The 23221-nt window shown below is 56.5% G+C and overlaps 1 protein-coding gene across 1 annotated transcript; it reads left to right on the top strand.

The window, feature by feature from the left end:
* Positions 1-42: 42 nt before the first annotated feature.
* WNT10A (Wnt family member 10A) lies at positions 43-12683 on the top strand. Its single transcript, XM_044751515.2, has 4 exons — positions 43-653; positions 1666-1928; positions 8728-9107; positions 11367-12683. The coding sequence occupies exons 1-4, from the start codon at positions 541-543 to the stop codon at positions 11862-11864; spliced, it is 1254 nt and encodes a 417-aa protein (XP_044607450.1). The 5' UTR covers positions 43-540; the 3' UTR covers positions 11865-12683.
* The last annotated feature ends 10538 nt before the right edge of the window (positions 12684-23221 follow it).

Genomic DNA, 23221 nt, shown 5'->3' with positions numbered 1-23221 from the left:
GTAGAGACCTAAGACACTCTACTGGGGGGGCAGGAAAGGGGAGGCGGCAGAGCTCCCTGAGCCGGGACAGTCACTCTCTCTCTGGGCGGTGGGGCCGGGCACAGACAGCGCCGCCCCCCCCCCCCCCCCACCCCCTGGCCCGCCTCGCCCGCCCTCGGAAGCGCAGGCTCACGGCGCTGCGCTGGGGGGGGCTCCCTGGCACCCCAGCCTCTCGTTCCCAGCCCGCAGCACCTCCGGGCCCCCCTTACCCTCGAGAGGCACCGGGAGTTGTCGCAGGGGGGCCCTTGGGAAATTCCCCGGACCCTTGTGCCAGGAGGTGCCCGGTGCGCCTGCCCGCCCCCCCACCCCGAGGGCGGTGCCCGGGGGCGCTGCCCCATGGAGCGGGGAGGCGGGCGCCGTCTGCTCTTGGAGCCGTGACCCGAGTCGGAGCTGTGTGTCGCAGCCGCCCCGACCCCCGCGGATCATGCGCCGTCGCCCCTGGCTCGCTGGTCCAGCCGGGCTGTGAGCCCCCCACTCCCGGCCCGTCACGGCCCGCGCGCCATGGGCAGCACCCACCCTTGCCCCAGGCTGCGGCTCCGACCTCGGCCCCAGCCGCGGCCCGCGCTCTGCGCGCTCCTGTTCTTCCTCCTGCTGCTGGCTGCCGCCGTGCCCAGGTGAGCCCTCACCTTATGCCCCGCCCTCCTGGAGAGCTGGGACCCCCAGCTAAAGGAGCCGCTGGCGCTTCTGCTGGGCCAGGGGACCCTGGAAGGAGGGAGGGACAGTGTCGCAGGAGAGTGCTGGTGCCCAGTGAAAGACAGTGCCCTCGTGGGAGGGGGTTGAACTGGTGACAGAATATGGGCATTTCAGGGAGACAGTGCAGTGCCCAGGAGAGTAATGGCTACTAGAAGGGAAAGGTGTGTGTGTGTGTGGGGAGCACTTGCTGACCTGGAGTCCCTGCCATGCCCGGGGCATGCACTCCCACCCTGGGAGTAAGCTCCCACTACCTTTCTCCCCTTGGTGATCCAGGGGGCAGGGGCAGGGGAGCTGGAAGGGAATAGCCCAGGTGGGGTCAATGAGAGACTGCAGCTGGAGGGGGTGTGTGTGTGTGTGTGTGTGTGTGATCAAGTCAGCCCAGTGAGCTGTATTGTAAACAGCAGTCTGTTTGTGCACATGTGTGTGAATGTGAGAGCTCATGGATCAATGTATGATGATCAAGATGAACACGTGTGTGTACCTGTGTCTTTGTGTGTATGTGTAACTATCTGTGACGAAGTGTGCATGTGTGTAAGTGTTCTTAAGGCTGTGTGCACCTCAATGTGCGCAGAAGTGTGTCTGCGAGAATGTGACCATCTGAGACATGCCTTTGGGAGTGTCTCCTGGGGACACCGCATCTGTGAGCATTGACACCTGGGAATGTGCTTATGGAATACTTTGTGAGGGGGCATCCCGGATGTGTGCGCATTTGCACGTTTACCTGTATAGCTGTGCAGCTGGGTGGGTTGTGTTGGACTGGATGACGGCGAGAAGGTCAAGTTAATGAGAATGCTTTAGGGGTATACTGATGGGCCCAACCTTCGAAAGCAGGGGTTAGCACACAGGGATTATGGCCTTTGGGACAGAGTGTGTATTGTTAGATGGGGCCCTCCTAGCCCCCCAAAACACTCACCCACCCCCACACACCTGCAGGTCGGCACCCAACGACATCCTGGGCCTCCGCCTTCCCCCGGAGCCCGTGCTCAACGCCAACACGGTGTGCCTGACCCTGCCGGGCCTGAGCAGGCGGCAGATGGAGGTGTGTGTGCGCCACCCTGATGTGGCTGCCTCGGCCATCCAGGGCATCCAGATCGCCATCCATGAGTGCCAGCACCAGTTCCGGGACCAGCGCTGGAACTGCTCTAGTCTCGAGACTCGCAACAAGATCCCCTACGAGAGTCCTATCTTCAGCAGAGGTAGCTGCCCCTCACCCTAGCCCCTGTGCCCGCCTCTTCCAGCACCCCCACCCCAGAACCTATCTGCCAGCCATCCCCAACACACTCCCTCATGCTGGCAACCTCTCCAGGGGCCCATCTGCCAGCCATGTTGCTCTCCTGCCGCTTTCTGGTCTCAGAAAGGCCAAGGGGGTCAAACAGGACAGATGTGGCCCCAGGTTGGGCTGTGTGGGCTGAGGGCGGCAGGTTCTGTGCCTGAGAGCTGGACTCCTGGGTTATCCTGCCCTGTCATCGACACAGCAGATCTCAGGCCCAGGAAATAGGCATATCTGTCACTTGCCTCAGTTTACCCTCTACCTAGTAAACAGCGTTTAGGTTGGAAAGCCTATGATAAAGTACCCAGAATCATCATGAAAAGGGGTCAGGGACTTTTGCCAAATGGTATAGGTGACGGAAGGTAAAGCCATCTGTATGTCCTCAGACACTCTTCCCAGTGGGTATACCACCAGCCTCCCTGTCATCCTCGCCACCCGGGAAAACCATCTCTGAATCAGAGGCACTGAGTGTGTGCCTGCCTCCTGCCCAGCAGGCCTGGGGGCCCTGCCAACCCTTCCTCCCCTCACTCAGAGAGGCCCCAGCCCACTCCCTATCCTTCCTCCCCAACTTCTGGGTGACCCAGGGCCCACTCTGACAATCCCTGGAGTGGCTTGGGCTGGAGATGGCAGGAGGTTTTGTCACTCATTTCCGCTCACACCCACCTCCTGCCCTGGAATCCTGGGCCTTGACTTGGGTCTTTTGGGAAAGATGGCGGTCCAGTCTCCTGGCTGGGCCTTAGCTGGGTATCTGTGTTTGCTTCTCTCAGCTGCTTGAGTGGGACAGTGCAGGGACCCGGTGTGGGACAGTGTGGGGACCTGGCTCCTTGGGACTAGTCCAATTCTGAGTTGACAGTGGAGGAGGAAGGAGACCTCTATACTCTGGCATTGGGGCGCGAGGCTTCTGGGAGAGTCAGACTCTAATGTACCCCAACTTCAGAAAGAACTCACAAAGCTTGGGCCTTTCCCTTTTCCCCAGGACCCCTCTTTGCATCCCCCGGGCCCCCAAGTCAGGGGCCAGCCGGCCTCCTGCAGCCCAGCCCTCGGCCGCCCGCCCCGCCCCCGCGCTCCCCCACTTACCTCCCCCGCGCGCCCGGGGCGCTGTTTCTCCCCGGCCGAGCCCAGCCCGACGCGTGTGGCGGCATGCAGCCGCGAACTAATCCCCGCGGGCCGCGGCAGACGGCTCCCGGCCCCAGCCGCGCGGCTCTCCGAGAGGGCGCCCCCGCCCCGGCCCCGCGCTCCCGCGCCGCCGCATCCCAGCGCGCCAGCGGTCCAAGGGCGGCTGCCTGGGACCCCGGGCGGCCAGCCCCGCTCGCCGACACGCAGTGACAGGCCCCCACATCGTTCATGCCGCGGCCGGGCCGGGCCGGCGCTCGCCGCCGCCGCGCGCCCGCTCCCACGCCGGGTTCCAGGGCGCCCGCGCTCCCTGCAGCCCCATTTTCCCTCCCGCGCTCGGACCCCGGCGCTGACGCCGAAGCCCTTGCTTCGGGGGCGCTCCCTGGGGCTCGGGCAGGCGCTGAGGTTCTCACCCCGGCCGCTTGGGGTGAGGCGAGGCAAGCCAAAGCAAGCTCTTCATCCCTCTCCCCGGCCTCGATGTCCCCTCTTCCCCTCTGGTCCTCCTGTCCCCTATAGACTGAGTGAACCCAGGCGTCCCGATCGCTTCGCCCGCGTGAGGGCCGTGTGGCCTGGTGGAGGACACGGGGACGTTAACTTTGGGGGCGAGCTCCGAGCGGTGGAACCGCGCGGCGTTGGCGAGGCGCCAGGCGCTCCCGGGTTCACCTGCAGTTTAATAAGCGGGAGGTGAGCTGGGGGGACGGGTTGGGGGGAGGTTAGGGATGGAAGGGGGAGACTTGCCGGGGCTAGCCGGCCGGGGCGGCGCCCAGCGCGGGGAGGGGGCGGGACAGATGCTCCTGGGCTCTGGCAGCGGGGCTGGGCTCCTTCCTTTGGCCTCGAAACACCGCCCTACCTCTGTGGCTTCTGTCGCCTCATTGGGACACCTCATTTCTCCTTCTCCCTCCTCGGGGAGCCTCTGGGATTCTGGAAAGAAATTGCCACGCCCTGCTCCACGACCGGCTTCTCCCTCACTCCACATCCGGGTTCACCTTCCTCTAAGGTCATTTCCTGGTCTGTCTTGGCTCATCCCCTGGAGAACTAGCTAAATTTGAATCCCATGGGGCCAGTCTTGGTGGCAGCCAGCCCCTGGACTGGGTCCTTCCCCAAGTCTCCCTTCTTTTCAAGCTATGGTTTGTCCATTGTGAGGTCAAGTGACCTCAGTTTCCCCCATGTGGAATATTAGGGCGCTGACCCCTCTTCTGACCGAGGCTGCCATGGGGTTCTCCTGAAGGCACGTTCTGCCATGTTTAAAATTCAGAGACTGCTGGGAGGATGTGGTCCCTTGGACCTTCCATCTTGATGCCGTTCCTGCCATCTAATTGCCCTGGCGCCTTCCCTGAGATGGGTTGGGCTGCAGGGATGGGGTTCTGATATACAGGGAGAGGGTCGGTGCTTGAGCATCTGGGGTGGACAAGCCTGGGAAGGCAGGGCAGGAAGAGGGCTTTACCCAGCCAAGGAGAGGGCATGGGGGGGAAGTGGGGGCTGGACCTGCGGTTGGAGGGGAGGGAGAGGGGCCTCTAGGGGCCTAGAAAGAGTCAGAAAACAGCTGTGGGAGGACCCCTCAGCCCAGGCTGGCTACTTTACCCAGACCAGGGGCAGCTGTGATCTAAATGTCAAGGTCACTGGTATCGCCAGCTTTTTGTTCTGAGGAACCAGACAGTTGGTACCTGGGTGGGTGGGGTGCTGGGCAGAACATCTGCTAGAGGGGAGGTCTTCATTGTGAGGATTAGAGGACCACTCCATCTCTCACTCAGGATGCAGGGACCAGAGGGAGATTTGAGGAAGGGGCTGCTTCGGGCCCTGGAGAGAGAGGGATGAGAGAACAGAGAGGGCTGGATGGAGGGGAGTGTAGTAGATTCACACAGCAGGTCCCGGAGCTCCTGCACAGGTTAGTACTGGCCTCCCTAAGGCCCAGACCCATTCAGGATAGATGGAAAGAGGTGCAGGGCCCTGCAGCGGAGGGAGCCAGGCGCCCAGCCCAGGGGAAGCCAGCAGTTTGAGAGTCCAGCCTCTGCTTTCCAAGGCTCTGGCTCCTTCTTCTCCCACCTCCCTTTTGCATTCATCCTCTGGGAGTCTTGGTTTTGTGCTGGGCCTCCAGGCCTGGGGTATGTGGTGGCGCTCAGATAGGGAGACAGAGGCACAGGCAATCAAGTCTCAGGGTCACCTAAGGTCCTATTCTTCTAATGGTACCCCATAAGTTAGCCAATACATATTAAGTACTTGCTGTGTGTCAGGCACTCTTCTAAAGCACTTTATCTATACTTTAGGAGCCTTGAATTATCCCCATGTGGTGGGTCCCATTATTATTCTCATTTTACAAATGAACTAAGAGAGGTTGGGTAACTTGCCATTAGTCACACAGCTTTAAGTGAGCTGTAGAGCCAGGACTCAAATGCAGGCCAGCTGACTTTAAGAGATTGCCCTCAAGCCCTGCCATACCGCCTCCCAAGCCACAATGCCACCATGATCTTCCACCGTGTGTCCAGAGGTGAGCTGGCCCTTTTGAGGAGTAGTCCAAGAAATGAAACTGACATACACCCACAAATACCTATCCATGTTTGTGCAAACGTGCAGCCATATTTAGTGTCACCCCTAAGTGTTCCCACATGCACACAACTCTCTCCCTTCTCTCTCAGCCCAGGCGCATGAGTGTGCACAGATTATTTGCGTGGAGGGAACAGAGACCAGACCTCTCCTCTTCCCTCCCTCTTTGACTCAAATGGGTGGGGCTCAAGCTTCTCTAATCCCTCCTGGTTCCCACTGAGCCCTGAATCCTCTCTCCTCCACACTCCCCTGCCCTTCAAACCTCCTCCCCCAGCCCCTTCCTGGCCGTTGGCTGCAGCAGCTGACTCCACTTAGATGCTGGCAGTCCCTGTCCCAGATCAAAGGCAAGGCAGCTAATTGTGCGTCTTAACGAGCCCCCCCAGTGCTCCGGGCAGCCCAGCTGGCCATGGCCCCGCCCCTCTCCTCTTCCAGCTGGCCAGATGGCACAGTGCCTGCGTCTGCCCCAGACAGTTGGGGCCAGGACCGAAACTGGGGCCCTGAATGGGAACTGGGGGCAGACCCAGTGGGCTGGACTTCTCTGAGGCCTGGATGCTTGGAGCAGACGATGGCCACACAAGCCCTGCCTGGCCATCCCTACACGTGGCTGTGACAACTGCCCGAGGCCCTGGGACCCTGTCTTTCGTGGCCCGGGGTGGGTAGGGTGTTCTCCGCAGGCTGTGGGCTACATTTCTCTAGATTCCTCCAGGCCTGCCCTTGAATGTAACAGAGCCTGGGAGACGGTGGTCGGCCCAGAGCATCCCCTGGACCAGCCTCTTGCTCTTTCCTGGTCCCATGCGTAGACTGGACCTAGGAGCTGGGAACGGGGCTACCTGGGGTTCTTACTCAGCTTCCCTAGAGCCAAATGTCCTCCGGCAGAAAGTTGCCAGGCCTGGGAGCTGGGAGAGCTGGGGCTGAGTCCAGCTCCATAACCCCTGTGACCTTGGCATCCCCCTTTTTCACAGTGTGTGTGTGCTGGGGGCTGATTTCTGAGGCCTCAGCTGCCTCTGGAGACCTGAGTATTGCCATTGTCCAGCAATAAGAGGAGTGCTCAGAGTTCCGCAGAGGAGAGGCAAGAGATGAACACAGGCTGTGCTCCCCAGCTTGAGTCTGCCCTCCTTTCCCTTGGGCCCCACCTCCCAGAGCAGTGTCTACTCCTCGGCCACTCCCACCAATTCTCAGCATCCCCTTTGAGGGCTCCAGCCCAATTGCCATCCCCTCATGTCTGCTCATAGCTGGGCTCCTTATGGGAAAGGTCCTGAGATGCCACAAGCTGGAAGGAGAAGACAGAGAGGGACAGTCTGCTTTGTGGGCTTCTGGTGGTGCAAGTGATTTATTCTCGAGTGGGGCATGAGCTGCTGAGCTCTGTCCCTGATTAGGGGAAACAAGAAGAAATGGCCTGAAACTGCGGCAGTAGTCAGTGAGGTCAGACAGCAGAAAGAACTTCTCAATAGTAGCTAATGTTTATGTAGTACTTACTATGTGAAAAGTACTATGCTGTGTACCTTAAATTTACAAACTCATTTAATTCTTGGAACAATAATGAGGCAGATAATAACAACCCTGTTTTACAGATGAGAAAACTGAGGCACAGAGAGGTCAAGTTATATGGCCAAGGTCACATAGCTATTAACAGCTAGTAAGTGGAAGAGCCAAGATTTTAACCCAGGTAATCTGGCTCCTGAGTGCATACTCTTAACTACTACACATCTTGTCTTTTTTTTTTTTTTTTTGGCTGCGCAGGGAGAGGAGGACAGAACCCTGTGATGCACAGAGTGAGCTGGCAGATTGGACTAGGGTCTCTGTCCAGTCCTGATTGGCTCCCTGGGATCTGTGAGACCCCTGAGAGTTTGTCCTCCCAGTGTTTGATGCTGGGGTGGGAGGACCCAGAGATTTTTCCTCTGACTCTCTGGCCTCCCCACAGCCATCAGCCTCTGGCCAGGTTCTGAGCTTCCCCTATAGGGCCCATGGCGCAGGTAGATTCTCCTCCTTGTCTGGGGCTATTATTGCCCTTGGCTTCTCCCAGTGCCCACCCTTGCCAGTTCAGACCCTACTCCTAGCTGGTCCTTTCTCAGATGCAGAATAAGCAAGCAGCAGCTTGGAGATCTGGGAGCCAAACCCTCCTCTGCAAGTAAGCCTACCTCAGCCAGCCGCCCAGACCTACCAGGGCCTTCCTAGAGGGTGGCTCAGGATGGGAACACCAAGGAGGAAAGCAGTGTGGACAAGTCAGTGGCCAGGCTGGCCCAGCCCTGGGCCCCTCAGTGTGGCTCTTCAGGGAGTCTTTGTGTCCCCTGAGCATCTCGGGGAGGGTATCTCCCTTAGCTCACCCTTCCCTCTCAGTTTTCACCACTCCTATATGCTTGACCCAGTGCAGGGCGCTTGGCTCACCTCCAGCATCCTTTCAACCACCTCGTCAGCTGGCCTCCACCAGCCGCAGGCAGGGCAGCCGGGCAGGGCCCTTTCAGAGCAGCCTTTCAGGGATGTCCGGTGGATAGGCTCTGCTGGCTCATTTCTCTGCCTCTCAAATCTGGCCATCAGAGACTGTTCTATGGTGGTCCTAAGTGGGTGGCACCAGGCAGGCAATCTTGGGGCCCGGAGCTTTAGGGGGACACATCTCCTCTTACTTACCCTTCTGCCCATTAACATCTCCTGAGGCCTGGAATTCCATCCTGGTAATTTATTCTTTTGGTCAAATTTTGCCTTCTTTTTAAAAAATTGCAAATATCACGTGAAAGGTAATTGATTAAGTCTCTGATCTTAAAAAGAATGATTACTAGATACTTTCTGTCGAACAGGAGAGCTATAGACACAAATCGTGAGCTTGCCAAGGGTGATATTAATGAAACAGGGAAGGGAGTGCAACAAAGGAGGGCTATCCGGGTGACCTCCCCCATCCTATGCTGTGTGCACAACTTTTGGTGTGATTTCTGCCCCTCTTTATGTCCTTGTACCAGACCTTCCCCCCACGCTGGGCCTCCGTTTTCCCTAGGTATGGCGAGAAGGTCGGGCAGGGAGGGCCAAAGGATGGGATGTCAGGCCCATCAGAACCTAGCTTCGTGGATCTCTACCCGCAGGTTTCCGAGAGAGTGCCTTCGCCTACGCCATCGCAGCGGCCGGCGTCGTGCACGCGGTGTCCAACGCGTGCGCCCTGGGGAAGCTGAAGGCGTGTGGCTGCGACGCGTCCCGGCGCGGGGACGAGGAGGCCTTCCGTCGGAAGCTGCATCGCCTGCAGCTGGACGCGCTGCAGCGCGGTAAGGGGCTGAGCCACGGAGTCCCGGAGCACCCAGCCCTGCCCCCCGCCAGCCCCGGCCTGCAGGACTCCTGGGAGTGGGGCGGCTGCAGCCCTGACGTGGGCTTCGGGGAGCGCTTCTCTAAGGACTTTCTGGACTCCCGGGAGCCGCACAGAGACATCCACGCACGCATGAGGCTCCACAACAACCGAGTGGGGAGGCAGGTGAGAGCGGCCCCCCCCCCACCCCCGCCTGCTCCGAATCCCTCTGCCTAGGGCTCCTCCCCTCCCCCAGGTTCCCTCTCCCTGAGGACCACACTGCTCCCCCTAACTCAGCAACTTTCTCATTGCCCCTTGCTAATTCAGTCAACAAACGTGCGTTGGATACCTACTGTGCGCCAGGCCCTGGACTCGCCTGGGGATACAGGGATGAGACAGTCCCTTCCTGGATGAGTTCATGCTCTGCTGAGCCGCCTGCTCCTCCCATTTCCTGTGGTGAGCAGTGGAGGCGCTCTCAGACCTCAGGGGTCTAGGCCTGGCTCCGCCCCTCTGTCTCCTCCCCTATAAAGGGAGAAGGTTGCACTGGATCGTGCAGAAAACCCCTCTTCTGTGGTTCTGTCTTCTTCTGCTGGGACTCCCCTCCTGCGGTACTGGGTTACGGTTGCTTCCTTCTTCTCCTCTGCCCTCAAATGTGCATACTACCTCAAAGGTCACTCATTTGGGAAAAAACAAAAGGAGAAGAAAGAAAGGAAAGCACTATTAGCCTGCCTTTGTTGACTACTGTGTGTTAGGCGCTGTCCAGAGCAGTTAGTGCATATATTAGCCTGGTTATATATATTCGCCTCCTTACAACTACCTTGAAGGTACGGTTATTAACCTCATGTTAAGATATGGAAACTGAGGCACAGGGAGACTAAGCTAGCCCAAGGTGATGTGAGTAGGACAAAGTGGAAGAGGCAGGATTCATCCTGGGCCCTTGAGCTCTGAGCTCCTCTGAGCTCCGTGCTCCTCCGCTCACAGGGTAGTCTCCACTCTGTGCATGCCTGCACTGAGATGCCTTCTTAGCCCTTGTGGTAGCTCAGCTCCCTCCTTTCCAGGCCATTGGGTCCCCTCCCTTCTCCAGTCCTGCCCGGCCTGCTCAGGCCTTGTTTCTGGCTTCTTCTCACTCTGGCTGGCACTGTCTCCATCTCACTTCCCTTTCTCCTGGCCTCTCAGTCCAGGCCGGTTCACCTTCTCTTTCCACGAAGACTCTGAGCTGATTCGGCTCTTCCCATCCTGATGTAGAGGTGAGGTAAACTGCGGCATATCCTCCCTCGGGTCACGTCCAGCTCCCACCCAGGCCTGTCCTCTCTGTGCAGCTCTTTTCCCAAGCTTCGATACTATCCCAGCCCAGACCAACAGGCCTCCTCCTCCTCCTCGTTAAACTGGTTAATTAATGGCTGCTGCCTGTGGGAAGCAGATGTTCTGGGGCTGTTGGCTAGAGGAGGCATTGGGCTGGTTCCCACATGGTGCTGACACCACAGGCTGCACACACAAGCTGCGGGGCCCTTTAAGACTTGGAGGGGCAGGCTCCCTCTCTTAGGGCCCTACTGCCCAGGTTTGAGGGCCCCCAGATCATTGCTCTCCCCACCTGAGGGTGTTTTCGCAGTGGAGTAGGGGAAAGGAGGATGTGGCCACTTCCTCTGGGGTCTCTGGTGAGGAGGATGCCAAGGGGTTCTTTGGGAGGCGACTCCAGAGCAGATTGAGAGCTGGGCAGGAGCTGGGTAGGTTGTGTTCCCAGGACTACCTCCCTTGGGGGCCTGGGAACCTCTCCACTTCCATTGGGCCGGGGGACTAGCTCTCTGGGTCCCCTTCTGTATTCAGGTAGAACACTCAGTGCTGGGCAGAATAAGCCCCAGCCCGTATAAAGGGGGTGGGGCAGGAAGTCTCCCCAGCCCCTACCCCCCTCCTTAGGCTCCCTGCAAAGGGCTGCAGGGCCTGGAGGAGGAAAAGGGGCTTTCTCAGACCTTCCACAGCCCCCCAGTCACAGCCTGGAGCGAGGCCAGAGGCTTTGGGGCTGGGATATAGTGGGCCAGCACCCTCCAGCTCCTGGCCCCCACCCGAGGGGTGGAAGGAGAGGGAATTTCCCTGAGGATCTGGGATCCCCCCTCAGGAAGCAACAGCCTCCAGCCCCAAGGGCCCCCTGCAGCTGCTGAAAAGGCAGGCGGGAGAGGAGAGGAGCAGGAAGGAGGGAATTCCCCCAGGGCCTGGCCTGGTGGGAGGTGGGTGGGAGCGCAGAAGAGCAGGTAGGGCTCTTCTCCTGCCCGCCCCCCCGCCCGCCCCCCTCACCCCCCCCCTCCCCCGCCCCGCTTCGGGCCTCAGCTTTTGCTTCTGTTCAATGGGAGCTGGTTTCAAAAGCCTCTGAGATTCTCGCAGGCCAGTCGTTGGGAGGAGGGCAGTGGGGCTGGCAGTGGACGTCACCCCTCCCCGTGCCTCCCTCTGCAGGCGGTGATGGAGAACATGCGGCGGAAGTGCAAGTGCCACGGCACGTCAGGCAGCTGCCAGCTCAAGACGTGCTGGCAGGTGACGCCGGAGTTCCGCGCCGTGGGGGCGCTGCTGCGCAGCCGCTTCCACCGCGCCACGCTCATCCGGCCGCACAACCGCAACGGCGGCCAGCTGGAGCCCGGCCCCGCGGGGGCACCGTCGCCCGCCCCGGGCGTCCCGGGGCCGCGGCGCCGCGCCAGCCCCGCCGACCTCGTCTACTTCGAGAAGTCGCCCGACTTCTGCGAGCGCGAGCCGCGCCTGGACTCGGCGGGCACCGTGGGCCGCCTGTGCAACAAGAGCAGCACGGGCCCCGACGGCTGTGGCAGTATGTGCTGCGGCCGAGGCCACAACATCCTGCGCCAGACGCGCAGCGAGCGCTGCCACTGCCGCTTCCACTGGTGCTGCTTCGTGGTCTGCGAGGAGTGCCGCATCACCGAGTGGGTCAGCGTCTGCAAGTGAGCGGAAGGCTCCCCTCCCTGAGCCTGGCCCTCCGCGGCTTGCCATCTTGGCCTGGCAGGGTCGCCCTGGCTCCTGGGGGGGAGGTTGGATCAATGATTTTATAAGAACCTCCCAGCCCCAAGGGTCGTCAAGTCTGCAATCACCTGGAGCCCACCACTCACTTCTGTGGGCTCCCTGCCCCAACTCAGATAGCTCAGTTGGGCTGGAGATTGCTCCACACCCTAGAGCAAGTTTCAGCCCGGCAGCCCCTGGGCCTGTCTCCTTTCATCCCTTCACCCCTTCCCCAGGAGTGGGAGGGAATGAATGGAAGCTGATGGGCAGGAGAAGGAGGATTAAAAAGAAGAAATGGACATCGTTGAGCTGACGTGATTCTGTGGAGGCCTCAGACCCCCACCCCCACCAGCCTCTGCCCCTCATCATTCATTTGACAAATATTTATTTTGCACTCTTTGTGGCCTGGCACTCTGTGGGGGCCGAGGGGTACTGGGGATACAGATGTGAATGAGAGAGACACAGCACATGCTCTCTTGGAGTTTACATTCTGGCTGGGGGAGATGGACAATAAACAAGTAAATACACAAACAAGGTCATTTCAGACAATGCTATGTGCCATGAAGAAAATAAAGCAAGGTGCTGGGTGTAGAGTGATTTGTGGGGAGTGGGGTCCCCTTTTAGATAAAGCCGCTGGTCCGGGAGGGCCTCTCTGAGTTGTGATACTCATACTGAGACCTGCATGATGAGGACAGCCATGCACAGATTGAGGGGAAGGGCTTTCCAGGCAGAGGCCATGCGAATGCAAAAGCTCTGAGGCCAGAATGATGTCCTTCTCAGGAGGAACAGCAAAGAGTGTAACTGGAGTAAAGAAATCGAAGGGCAGATTAGCAGGAGAGGAGCTGGGAGGGGATGGAGGTGGGTTGGGGGTAAGGTCACATCACATGTCCTTCTAGGCCAAGGTAAGGAGTTGGGATTTTATTTAAGAGGAATTGGGGACCTTCAGAGAGTCTTAAGCTGGTGAGTGTCATGGTCTGATTCCCACATGGATTGCTGTATGGGGAATTGAATGAAGGGGGAGAAGATGACAGCGGGGGGGGGGGGGGGGGGGGGCGCGTGCAGCAGGGTGAGGGTAGTTAGGAAACTATGGCCATCTTCCAAACCAGAGATGTGACCTGGACCAGATGGAGGCAGTGGGGATGTTGACAAGGGGCTGGATCAGGAGCCCTTGATGCCAGAGCTGTCCACCTCGTGCCTGAGCCCTCTGCCACAAGCCAGGACGAGTGGCGGTGCAGAGCAGCACCCGTCAGCAGAGACAGGAGGCACTCTGAGAGTAGTAATCCTGGGCAAGACCCAGCTCAACCCAGCCAGCCCAGCGCCCCGGGGGAGCAGGTGGGGCTAGGAGGTGTGGCTGGGAGGAGGGTGGCGGGGGAGGGCCTGGAGACTCACTGTCTGGATTCTGGTCTCTCTGAGTCCAGGCAGGGGAGGTGGGGTATGTAAGTAAGGCTGAGGGTGGGCGGACATCCTTCCTGGGCCTCTTGTGCCCGCAGCTCCCCAGCTCAGGGTGCCCCTTGTGGGGTCAGCAAGCCTCCCCTCCATACCCCCATAGGAACACCGCTGAGCTGGCAGTTTGGGACCAGGATTGCCCTCTCCTTGGCTCTCAGACCTGATTTTTTTCTGGAACAGACCCTCAAGGAGGAGGGCAGTGGAGAGGGAGGTGGGGTCAGGAGGCCTGGGAAAGAACGCCTCACTTACTGCATCCAGGCCTCCTGCTGCTCGCAGTTGAGGATCCTGCTGCCTCATTTTACCCCAGAATGGCACCCTTCTTGATGAACCAAAGATGAAGTCTCATTTCTTTTCCCAATTGCCAGCCTACAAGAATCCCCATGTTTCCCCAGCTCTGCCCCATGTCTCCCTGCCCCTGGTAGGGGCGAGAAGGAAAGGAGGCTCTCATGGTGATGCCCTAGCTGGGAGATTTGCCCTCACTAGCTTGCCCTCAGCCCCCTCCCCTCCGACTGCCTGCATCCAGCAGCTCCCAGACATGCCTAAGGCAGCCGGGCCTTCCACAGGCTTAGCTACGCTGCCTCTGTGGAGGACAGGGTTTCTCTCCCCATCCCCCAAAAGACAGCCCCACTGGCAGGCGGGTGAGAGTCCCCCCGGAGGAGGGGTAGGCAGGAGCAGCCAGACACACCTGCCTCATTCCTTTCCTCTTGTTCACCCAGGAGAGAGCTGTGGGGGCTGGGTTCCTACCCCCTTCCTCCCTCCCATCCAGGGAGGAGGAGGGAAGGGAGGGAATGGAGGCCTGGGGGGGCACCCCCACCTCCAGCACTGTCCACCTATGGCATTAGCTTTGGCCTCACCCTCCTCTGCCTTCCAGGCTTACGGAGGACAGAGCTGGGGGAGGAGAGACTGAAGATGAGAGCTATAGGATCAGGGCTGGGATGAGGTAGGAGCAGAAACACTGCAGAGCCCGCTGCCTCTAAGAGGGAGGGGTGGGCCGCGGGGTGGGGCACGGGGCTGGACACCCGGTTGTAGGGGAGGGGACAAGTTCCTGTCAAGTCAAGTCGTGGTGATCTGATGATGCATGATGGCCTGCATAAAGGAAGTGAGGAAAAGTTGGGGAAGGAACAAATAAGGTGTTGCCTACCCTTGTCCTCTCTCTGTGCCAGAAGCTGACTAGAGTCCCGGGACCAGAGCTGGACCTGGCAATTGAAAAGGGGTGTGTGGGACTTGATAAGGGCCCTGAAAGTCAGGAAAATGGGGCCCAAGAGGGACTGGGCTTATGCACACTGGCTGAAGGACAAGGCAGGAATCAGTGCGCTGTTCAGAAATAGGGGAAATGGGCTGAAATAAAGTGGGACGGTGGAGGTAGATGGGAGGAAGAACTTGCCCCCAGAGTGGGGAGGACCAGGCTTGAGATTCAGACATGAGAACGGAACGTGGATCAGAGATCATTCAGAGGGGCGGAACGGTCCCGCCCCCAACACCTTTCACCTTGATGGACATTGGCTCACCTCCTTACAGGAGGAAAAAATAATCCCGTCTATTGGAGCCTGGCTGGCCCCGACGGGAGGAGGGGAGGGAACTAACAGAGAAAGAGGGTGGCGGACAGATCAACAGGTAGTGGTGGGGTTAAGGGTCAGGGAGAGGCAGCCAGACTCAGGTGGGGATCAGAACCCAGGCATCCTGCTTTTCAGCCGCCCAAGGTCGCAGGTCGGAAAAGAGAGGATGGGAAAGGGAAAGGTAGAGGCCTTGGCAGCTGTAGGTAGGAGCGCGCTGGTGGGTGAGAAGCAAGGTCAGGGGCATCCGGGCCCTCCCCGTCCTTGCCCCAAATTAATGCGCCCCCAGCTAGCCCCCGGCAGGGGGCCTTCCACGTTGGAGCCTGGCCAGGCCCTAGTCGCGGCCCCCCTGCTCCCCTCCCACCCCCCTTCTCATGTGGTTGCCGGCAGCTGCCTGCGGTCGCCCCAACCCCTGCGCTCAAGGCACGGGGACTTTCCAACAGGGGAAAAAATGACTTAATGAGAGTGGGAGCCGGGGGCGGGAGGGACAGGTCCCTGTAATCACCGCTCCGCTGTGGGGCCTGCGCGCCTCCGGGCCCTTCCCTGGCTTCCTGCTGCCAGCGCCCCCCTCGGGCTCTGCTGGGGGAGGGGGACGGGCTGGCGACAGGGGGATCCCTTTTCAGGTTCCGGGCTCTCTGGGGCCCTCAGGCTGCCTTTGCTCCCGAGGCTTGCCGCGCGTGGAAGCTGGGACACCCCATGATCCCTCTCTGGACTTTGTCCAACCGGGTGGTGGTGGTGGGGGGGGGGGGCAGTCTCTCCCTGGAGCCAGGGTCCTCTGCTGGTGGATTTAGAGGGGTGAGGGATAGTGAGAAGAGCCCTTGGCCACTTAGCGGCTGCGCACTTCGAAACGCCCCCGGTTGCTGCGGCAACCAGGGCAGTCGAGGTGTGTCCCCGGGGCTGGGAGGCGCCCACCCCCCTTTTCTAGCCGCCCTCGGGGCCAGGCCGGGCCGCTGCGGTGCGCGGGGGTGGGGGTGTGCCGTTACCATGGCGAGGGTGCGCTAGGAGGGCACATTCTTCCCCAGGGTGGGAGCGCCCTGGGGATACAGGAAGGGGGGTGACGGGGGCGGCAGAAAGGGGAGCGGGGGGGGGGGGGAGGTCAGGACGAGGGAGGAGTCTTGGACGAGACTAACCAGGGCTTCTGCGGTTGGGGTGGGAGTTTGGAATCTGCCCCTCGCCTAGCTCTCCGGAGACGTCCCGCTCCTCCTCCCGCACTCTAGCTAAGGTTCAAGCCCCCCAACCCCCAGTTTCCGGGGAAGGGATCCCCGACTACCGAGCCGAAGGTCTTTTGGCTTCCCCCGAGGCTGGGCTCGCCGAGCTAAGTGTCCGTCCCCTTCCTCCCAAGCAGAGCTGCTGTCCCGACTGCGACCCGAAGCCCTGCAATTAAGCCCCTCGGCCGCCCTGCGCCGCCCGCCGGTCCGCGGCCAGGCAGGGCCTGCACCGCCAATTACAGCCGCGCGCAGCAGCTGATTACTCCGGACTCCCGGAAGCGGCCGAGGGTGGGGACAGCAGGCAGGTCAAGGGGGCGGGGTCCCTGGGGTTGTCCCCGGCCCGGGGTCCTTAAGTGGAGCTTAAGGCTGCGGCCCTCTAGCTCAGTTTCTCTTCTCCATTCTAGACAGTATGGGGAGGAGGGATCTGCTCAGTGCTCTGTCCTGCTGTGCCTCAGTTTCTCTCTCCTAGAATGCACACCGCACCCAGGGCAGAAAGAATGCAGGGAGGATCTGCGTGTGGATGCTGGGGCGTCTGGAGTCGAGGGCTGGCTGGGTACTCAAGTTCAAAGCCCTTCAGGCCGGCTCTCTTTCCCGCCGCAGACGGTCGCGTGGGTCTCTCTTGGCCTGGCGCCCGGCCCGTGGACCCTGCCATGTCTTGCTGAGCCAGCGCCAGGGCAGCTGCCAGCCTGTACCGCACTTTTGTGGGAATCGGAGAACGGCGCCCCCTCTGGGCGGGAGGCTCCCTCCTTCTGCCCCACAAGGGAAGGCAATCCGGGAGCTTGCAGAGCAAGCGACGGTGGGGTTTTCTGCCACCACTCTTGCCCCCTGCCATCCCTTCTTTGCTCTCCTCCCGCCTGCGGGTCTGCAGGGACTGGGATGGAGCTCGTGTCTCCCGCGGTCCAGCTGTCCACATCTGGCCGGCAGCTGGGACCCGCCCACTGAGAACTGCTGTGGACTCAGCGCCCTCTGTCGACGCAGAGCGGCGGCGCATCAGCTTTCGGGCCTGGACCGCCCGCCGCCACCGGGGGCCTGGGGTCTCGCTCCAGTAGGGTGGGTTTCGGGTTCCACCCATTCGGCGCCCCTTGCCCTTGGGTATGACGCCCCCTCTGCCTCGCGGCGCTCACAAACCCGACTCCTTAGGCTCCTTGCTTTCCGTCGGCCGCGGCCTCGCTGACCCTCTTTCCACGGTCCCTGGGTGCTTATAACCTTGTCCAGCCAGCTAGTCATCCCCCAACCTCCGGTCATCTCTAGTCGTCTGGGCATCGTGGGCAAGTGCTTCGGCGCGATCTCTAGGCGCCCAACGTAAAAGTCCACAAATAGAAACATGCTTACATAAATCACCACCCATCTGCTCAATGGAATTCCTCGCTATGGCCTTAAAAATGAAGTGGTTGAAGTATATTTAGTGACTGAGACAGTGTTTGCTCTATACTGTGGGAGGGGGTGCAAGATACAAAATAGTACAGGGCAAGAGTCCTCCTTTGTTACAACAAAAAATTATAGATATGATTTGCATTTTAATAGGCAGCACGATGCTAACAAATTATTTTTGGATGATGGGATTATAGGTGATTTAAAATTTGTCTCCTTTTTAATCTGTATTTTTCATTTGTCTGTAATGAACATGTATTACTTGGGCACATAATAATTCCATATCCAGAATATTTTTGCCCTAAATGTGAGTGTCAAATTATATCATTAGAATATACTAAATTTAAGAAAGAACTCTTTTGAAACCAGGAATTAGAGAGACCTGGCCTCTTGATTAGAGCTCATATGATTAGTCATTGGGATTTTCTTCTGAAAATCATAATGGTTTATAGGGAAAGCAGATTTCCAACCTCTGAATCTCAGAGCCCAAGGTGGCCAAGAAGTTGTTAGAAGGGTCCTCAAATCCATATGTATATCCAGGACTGCTGTGAATGGAAGAGCTGATTTATTCTCCATTGTACTGCATTTGTATGAAGATGGTACCATGATTAACAACATAGAAAAAAATGGACATTTAATACCTTTTTCTCAGTCTTGATCCTCTTCAATGTCTTTGCAACACTACACGTCATCAACTGTCTTCTCCTCAGACATGCTCAACCCTTTGGTGCACGTTTGATGTTCCAATGCCTGGTCCTCCTCTCACCCTCCGCTGCCTCAGAGATTTCATTCACTCTTTCCTTGCTTTTTTTCTTTTTCTTTTATTGTAATGGCAAAGTTCCAACAATAGTACAAAGACTTTCCCCTCCCCGAGCCCCCCGAGAGTAAGTTGCCTACGTGATGCCCCACCACCCCTAATACTTGAGCAGGTATTTCTTACAAATTAGGACATTCGCCTACACAACCTGATAGAATGCTTGCAATCAGGAAATTAACTGATACATTAATACGACCTAAAACCCAGACCTTATTGGACTTGCGTCAGTTGGCCTAATGAGGAAAGGATCCAGTCCAGAACTATTCATTGCATTTAGTTATCATGTCCTTCCAGTCTCCTTCAGTCTGAGATGGTTCCTGAGGTTTCCTTTACTTTCACAACCAGGACAATTTAGAAGACTACAGACCTACGGTATTGTAGAATGTCCCTCAATTTGGGTTTATCGTTGTTTCCTTATGATTAGATTCGGGTTATGAGTCTTTGGCAGCAGTATTACAGATGTGAGTGTTTTACTCATTGCCTCATTATTTATTTTGATGCTCAGATTTCCCAGATTTGGCCAGCTGCCAAGCTGGCTTCTGTCACCATAATTCTTTGAGTACTTCCTTACTTTCTGGCACAACAAGATGTTCCGGCCTCATCTTGTACTTTCTCTGCTCCAGCCCTGCAAACAGCCATTTCTCCCAGGGACCTTTGTTTCTTTTAATGGAGAATGATATTTAGAAGTCAAGATCTGGGCGCTGTGTGCTCATTGTTCTTGGGGTGTCACTGCTTCCAGTAGTATCAGTGGACAGTGCTAGGAATATATGTATGATTATACACACACATTTATGTCTATCTACCTATCTACCTATCTATCTACCTACCTACCTACCTATCCTCATCCATCAATCTCTCTATGTAGAAAACCATGAGTTCACATGATACTTTCAATTCCAATCCAACACCACACGATTTATTTTAATTTTCTCTCTTCCTATCACTGTAACTTCTTTCTCTCCTCTTGTTGGATTAATCCCTTTGTAAGTAACCTATTCCCCACCGCTGCTGCGCCCCCAACTGCCCTTGCAGACATCATCTTCTCCCATCTTGACTTTGGTAACCTGTGCCAGCCCAATGTTCCTTCTGCCTCCGCATGGATGTTTCACTTTGCTTGGCCCCACATCATGGCTTTTGAGCTAAATTATTCAGAAAGGAAGGCAAGCAGAAAGGCTGGAAACAATTTTACTCTCTCTTGAAGCTTCAGATACAATTCTCAATCCTCTTTATTCAGTTAAGTGGCAACTGATCTTCCTGTGAAAAGCTCTGGAGTCACCAGACTCCTTCATTTCTCTGATACCTCACCTCCATCCATCAGCAGAGCCTGTTGGTTCTCCTTCAGTTGATGTCTGAAGTCTGGTCACATGATACGTCCTCCATCCTTATGATCCTGGTCCAAGCCACCACAGTCTCTTGCCTTGAATGATTGCAGTTGTCTCTTACTTAGTCTCCATGCTTCTGCCCTCACTCCCCCAGACTCTTCTATACAAGCAGCTAGAAGGATCCGTTTAAAGTGTTAGTTATGTACTGTGCCTCCTCCGTTCAAAATTCTCCGAAGTGTTCTAACTCACTCAGAACAAGAGCCAAAGCACTTACAATGACTTACAGGGATCTACAGATCTGGCTCCCACTACCACCTTCACCTCGCCGCCTCCTCCTCTCACCCTCATCCATTTTGCTTCAGCCACACTGACCTCCTGGCAGTTCTTTGAATAAACCAAATTGTCCTGCCTCAGGGCCTTTGCACTCACTATTCTCTCTACCTGAAATAGATTTCCCCTAGATAACTACACGGATGTTGCCTCCGTTCATTCAGGGCTTCACTCAAATATCTCCCTAGAAGATGGACCTTCACAGGACATCCTATCTAAAATAGCAGCCTCCTCTTACCTTCACCTTGCTTTATTTTTCTTTGTGGTATATATCACATATTTAACATATTTCTGTATTTGTTTGTTGTCTGCCTCTACACCCTATAAGGGAAGCTCCATGAGAGCTGAGACTCTCTCTCTCTTTCTCTCTTTTTTTTTTTTTGCTGTATTTCTGTGGCAAGAACCGTATGAGTACATAGTAGATTCGCAATAAATATAAGTGAATGAATGAATGAATGTCTTTGGGAATGACTACCATTCTGTCTTTAGGCCAAGGCTTCCTTCACAGAGTCTTTCTTGAAGTTCCGGCTGCCAGCTAGACACGTTTTGCTGTGTGTCTGTGGCACCACACACTAAAGCTTTATTACAGCAGTTTCATTATCTTTTGTATGTATTTGTTCATTTTGGACTGAGACTTCATTTTGCTCACTGTTGTCTTCTCGATGTCTAGAACAGTGCCTGGCAGACAGCAGGCATTCAATATTTGTCGAATAAATAAATGAATGATTTCTCCCTCCAAATTAGTTCTCCTTCATTTGCTTGTTTCTCTTTGTAACACCATCATTTTTCTAGTTATTAAGGTTCAAAACTCTGGTCAACTTGGACTTTCCCCTTTCTTCTCTTTTCCACATTCAATCAGTGGCCAAAGCCTGCCCATTCTCCCACTCCATCAGCACAAGTCCATATGGTAGTTCATCGCACATCTCAGTCATCACAATGGCCTCCCAGCTGGCCTCTCTCATTCCTGTTTCTCCCTCTTCAATCCATCTCTATCAGATTTTTCCATTTTTCTCTCCCTTAAAGTGCTCTGATCATGTCATTTCCCCTGGCTGAAGCTTTCAATGGGTTTTTGTACCAATTAGTGTTCTTAATTGCAAACAACAGAAATGGACTCTGGCTCACTTAAGTAGAAGAGAAGTTTACCGGAACAATAGCAGGCAGCTCACAGAATTGAGAGGAAGTCTCAAGAATCAGGCTTGGGAAACAGGCAGAAACCAAGAGAAGCTAGGCAGCCAGAACCTCAGCCAGGCCTTGCTCCAGGAGCAGCCTGGTTAAGGCACTGCTGCCCCTGGGCTCTGGAGCCATCTCTCGCATAGCCGCCATCCCCCTGAGAACTGGCCATTGCTGCCTCTAGGATGAATTATTAACAGCTCTCTGCTTCCTTGGGTCACTTACTGAAGAGTCAGAGTACTTAATGAGATCACTGATTTGGCACACTTTTGAGGTCTGTGACCTTCCTGCCAGGGGTCAAGGGAGCAAGTGTCTGACCTCCCACTAAGACTTCCACTAAGGAGGATCCTCCATCACAGGAAAGAGGCTCAGATGCTAAAGACCCCAGTGTGTACCCATACGCAGGTTCCTGAGTGTGTTGTTGAAGGCTTCCACCATCTGCCACATCCTCTGCTCTCCAGTGTTTCTCCCTTGCGCTCCACATTCCACTGAAACAGGACTGCATGCAGCTCCCTGAGCTGGTCCTTCCTGCCTTGCCTCTTGCAGCAGCTGGTCTCCAAAGATGGTTCCCACTGGACCACCTTCCTGACATTCACCCCTATGTGTTGTCCCCTCACCTTGAATCTGGGCTGGCCCTTTAATTCATTTTCACTCGTAGCATGCTGTGGAAGTGATGCATGACCTGCAAAGAGAAGTAACAAGAAGCCTTGTGGCTTTTGCCTCAGCCTCTTGGAATGTTTCCTCTGGGGGAAGCCAGCCACCATGTATGAGGTCTGTCTACCCTGAGACTGCTATGCTGGGAAGAAACCTAAGCAAGTCATGTGGAAAGACTGTATGGAGAGAGAGAAATGCCTGCCCACCTATCTCCTGCAGTCGTTTTGAGGAGTAGATATAAAATATGTAAAATATCTGTGCATCTGGTCCATTGTAGTCTCATTGAATGGCGGCCTTTAGGAAACATCCAGCCTTCTCGATCTGCATCGAATGGCACTCTTGAAGTTACTTCTCATCACTTGTGAACTATACGGTTTTGGACAAATCTCTGACATTTCCCTGAGCCTTGCTTTCCTTACACGTAACATGGGTTTGATGATACTATCTGTGAAATGGGGTGTCTTGACTGGGCTAAGGAGTGGGCTGTCCGGTGCTGTTGGGCAACACTGCCCCCTCGAGGCAGAATGCCCAGAACCCTTAAGCCATGTCTCTTAACATGCATGGCTTCAGGAATCCTTTGGAAGAGGACGAAAACCATGCCCACAGTCGAGGTTCGGGCATGAACAGACATGTCTAGCGGGCAGGGGACTGTGGCAGACTGTGAGGAACAGCAGAGGGCCGAAGAGTTCACTGCCCTAAGTGAGAGAGTTCTTGATGGAGGGGGAAGGGGCACCCTGAACAGAACAGAGGGAGTGTTATTTGGAAGGGTGTGAGGCTGGGCATGACCATCTTGTGACTCAGCACAGCCCCTCCTCCTACTCTCCTAGGGTCTTCCTAGTGGAGAAGCAGAGATCTGGGATATAATGGCAAGGACGGGGGTCCCAAGAGGCACACACATCTCTACCATGGGAACGCTTATGAAAGCTGAGAAGAAGCGGAAGATGCTTTCCTGTCTCAGAGAGGGAGAGGCATGCCAAGGGTCCATGGGCACAAGGCTCCATGGGCCAGTGGGGAGGCAGAGAGGCCAGCTGTGAGATGGGTGGCTTCAGGCAGTAGCTCTGACTACGTGGGAGGCAACCCCATTAGGCTTTTTCTTGGACTCCCACTGAAGGAGAGGAGACACGGAGATTTGGGGAGTCACTGAAGACAGTGCTGTATGATTCTAGTTGCACCCTGTGCAAAATCAGGCAAAACTAATTTATGCTTCTAGAAGGCAGGATAGTGGTTACCCTTGCAGGGGACGTAGTCACTAGGAGGAAACATGAGGGACATTCTGGGGGCTGGTGATGTTTTGCTTCTTCATCGGGGGCTGGTTACACTGGTGTGTTCATTACATAAAAACTTAAGTGCAATTAAGACTTGTGCATGTCTCTGTACATTACTTCAACAACAAGTTAAAACACACACACACACACACACACACACCTGTTTGGGA

The sequence above is a fragment of the Equus asinus genome, chromosome 19, assembly GCF_041296235.1.
Source record: "Equus asinus isolate D_3611 breed Donkey chromosome 19, EquAss-T2T_v2, whole genome shotgun sequence".
Lineage (NCBI taxonomy): Eukaryota > Metazoa > Chordata > Mammalia > Perissodactyla > Equidae > Equus > Equus asinus.
Note: the sequence above shows the minus strand (reverse complement) of the source record. Positions and strands in the feature narration are given on the sequence as shown.

Excerpts from the sequence above, each read along its gene's own strand:
- WNT10A (XM_044751515.2), top strand. The coding sequence starts at position 541 with ATGGGCAGCACCCACCCTTGCCCCAGGCTGCGGCTCCGACCTCGGCCC. Across the intron at positions 1,929-8,727 it reads GAGTCCTATCTTCAGCAGAG|GTTTCCGAGAGAGTGCCTTC; the intron begins GTAGCTGCCCCT and ends CTCTACCCGCAG. Across the intron at positions 9,108-11,366 it reads ACAACCGAGTGGGGAGGCAG|GCGGTGATGGAGAACATGCG; the intron begins GTGAGAGCGGCC and ends CTCCCTCTGCAG.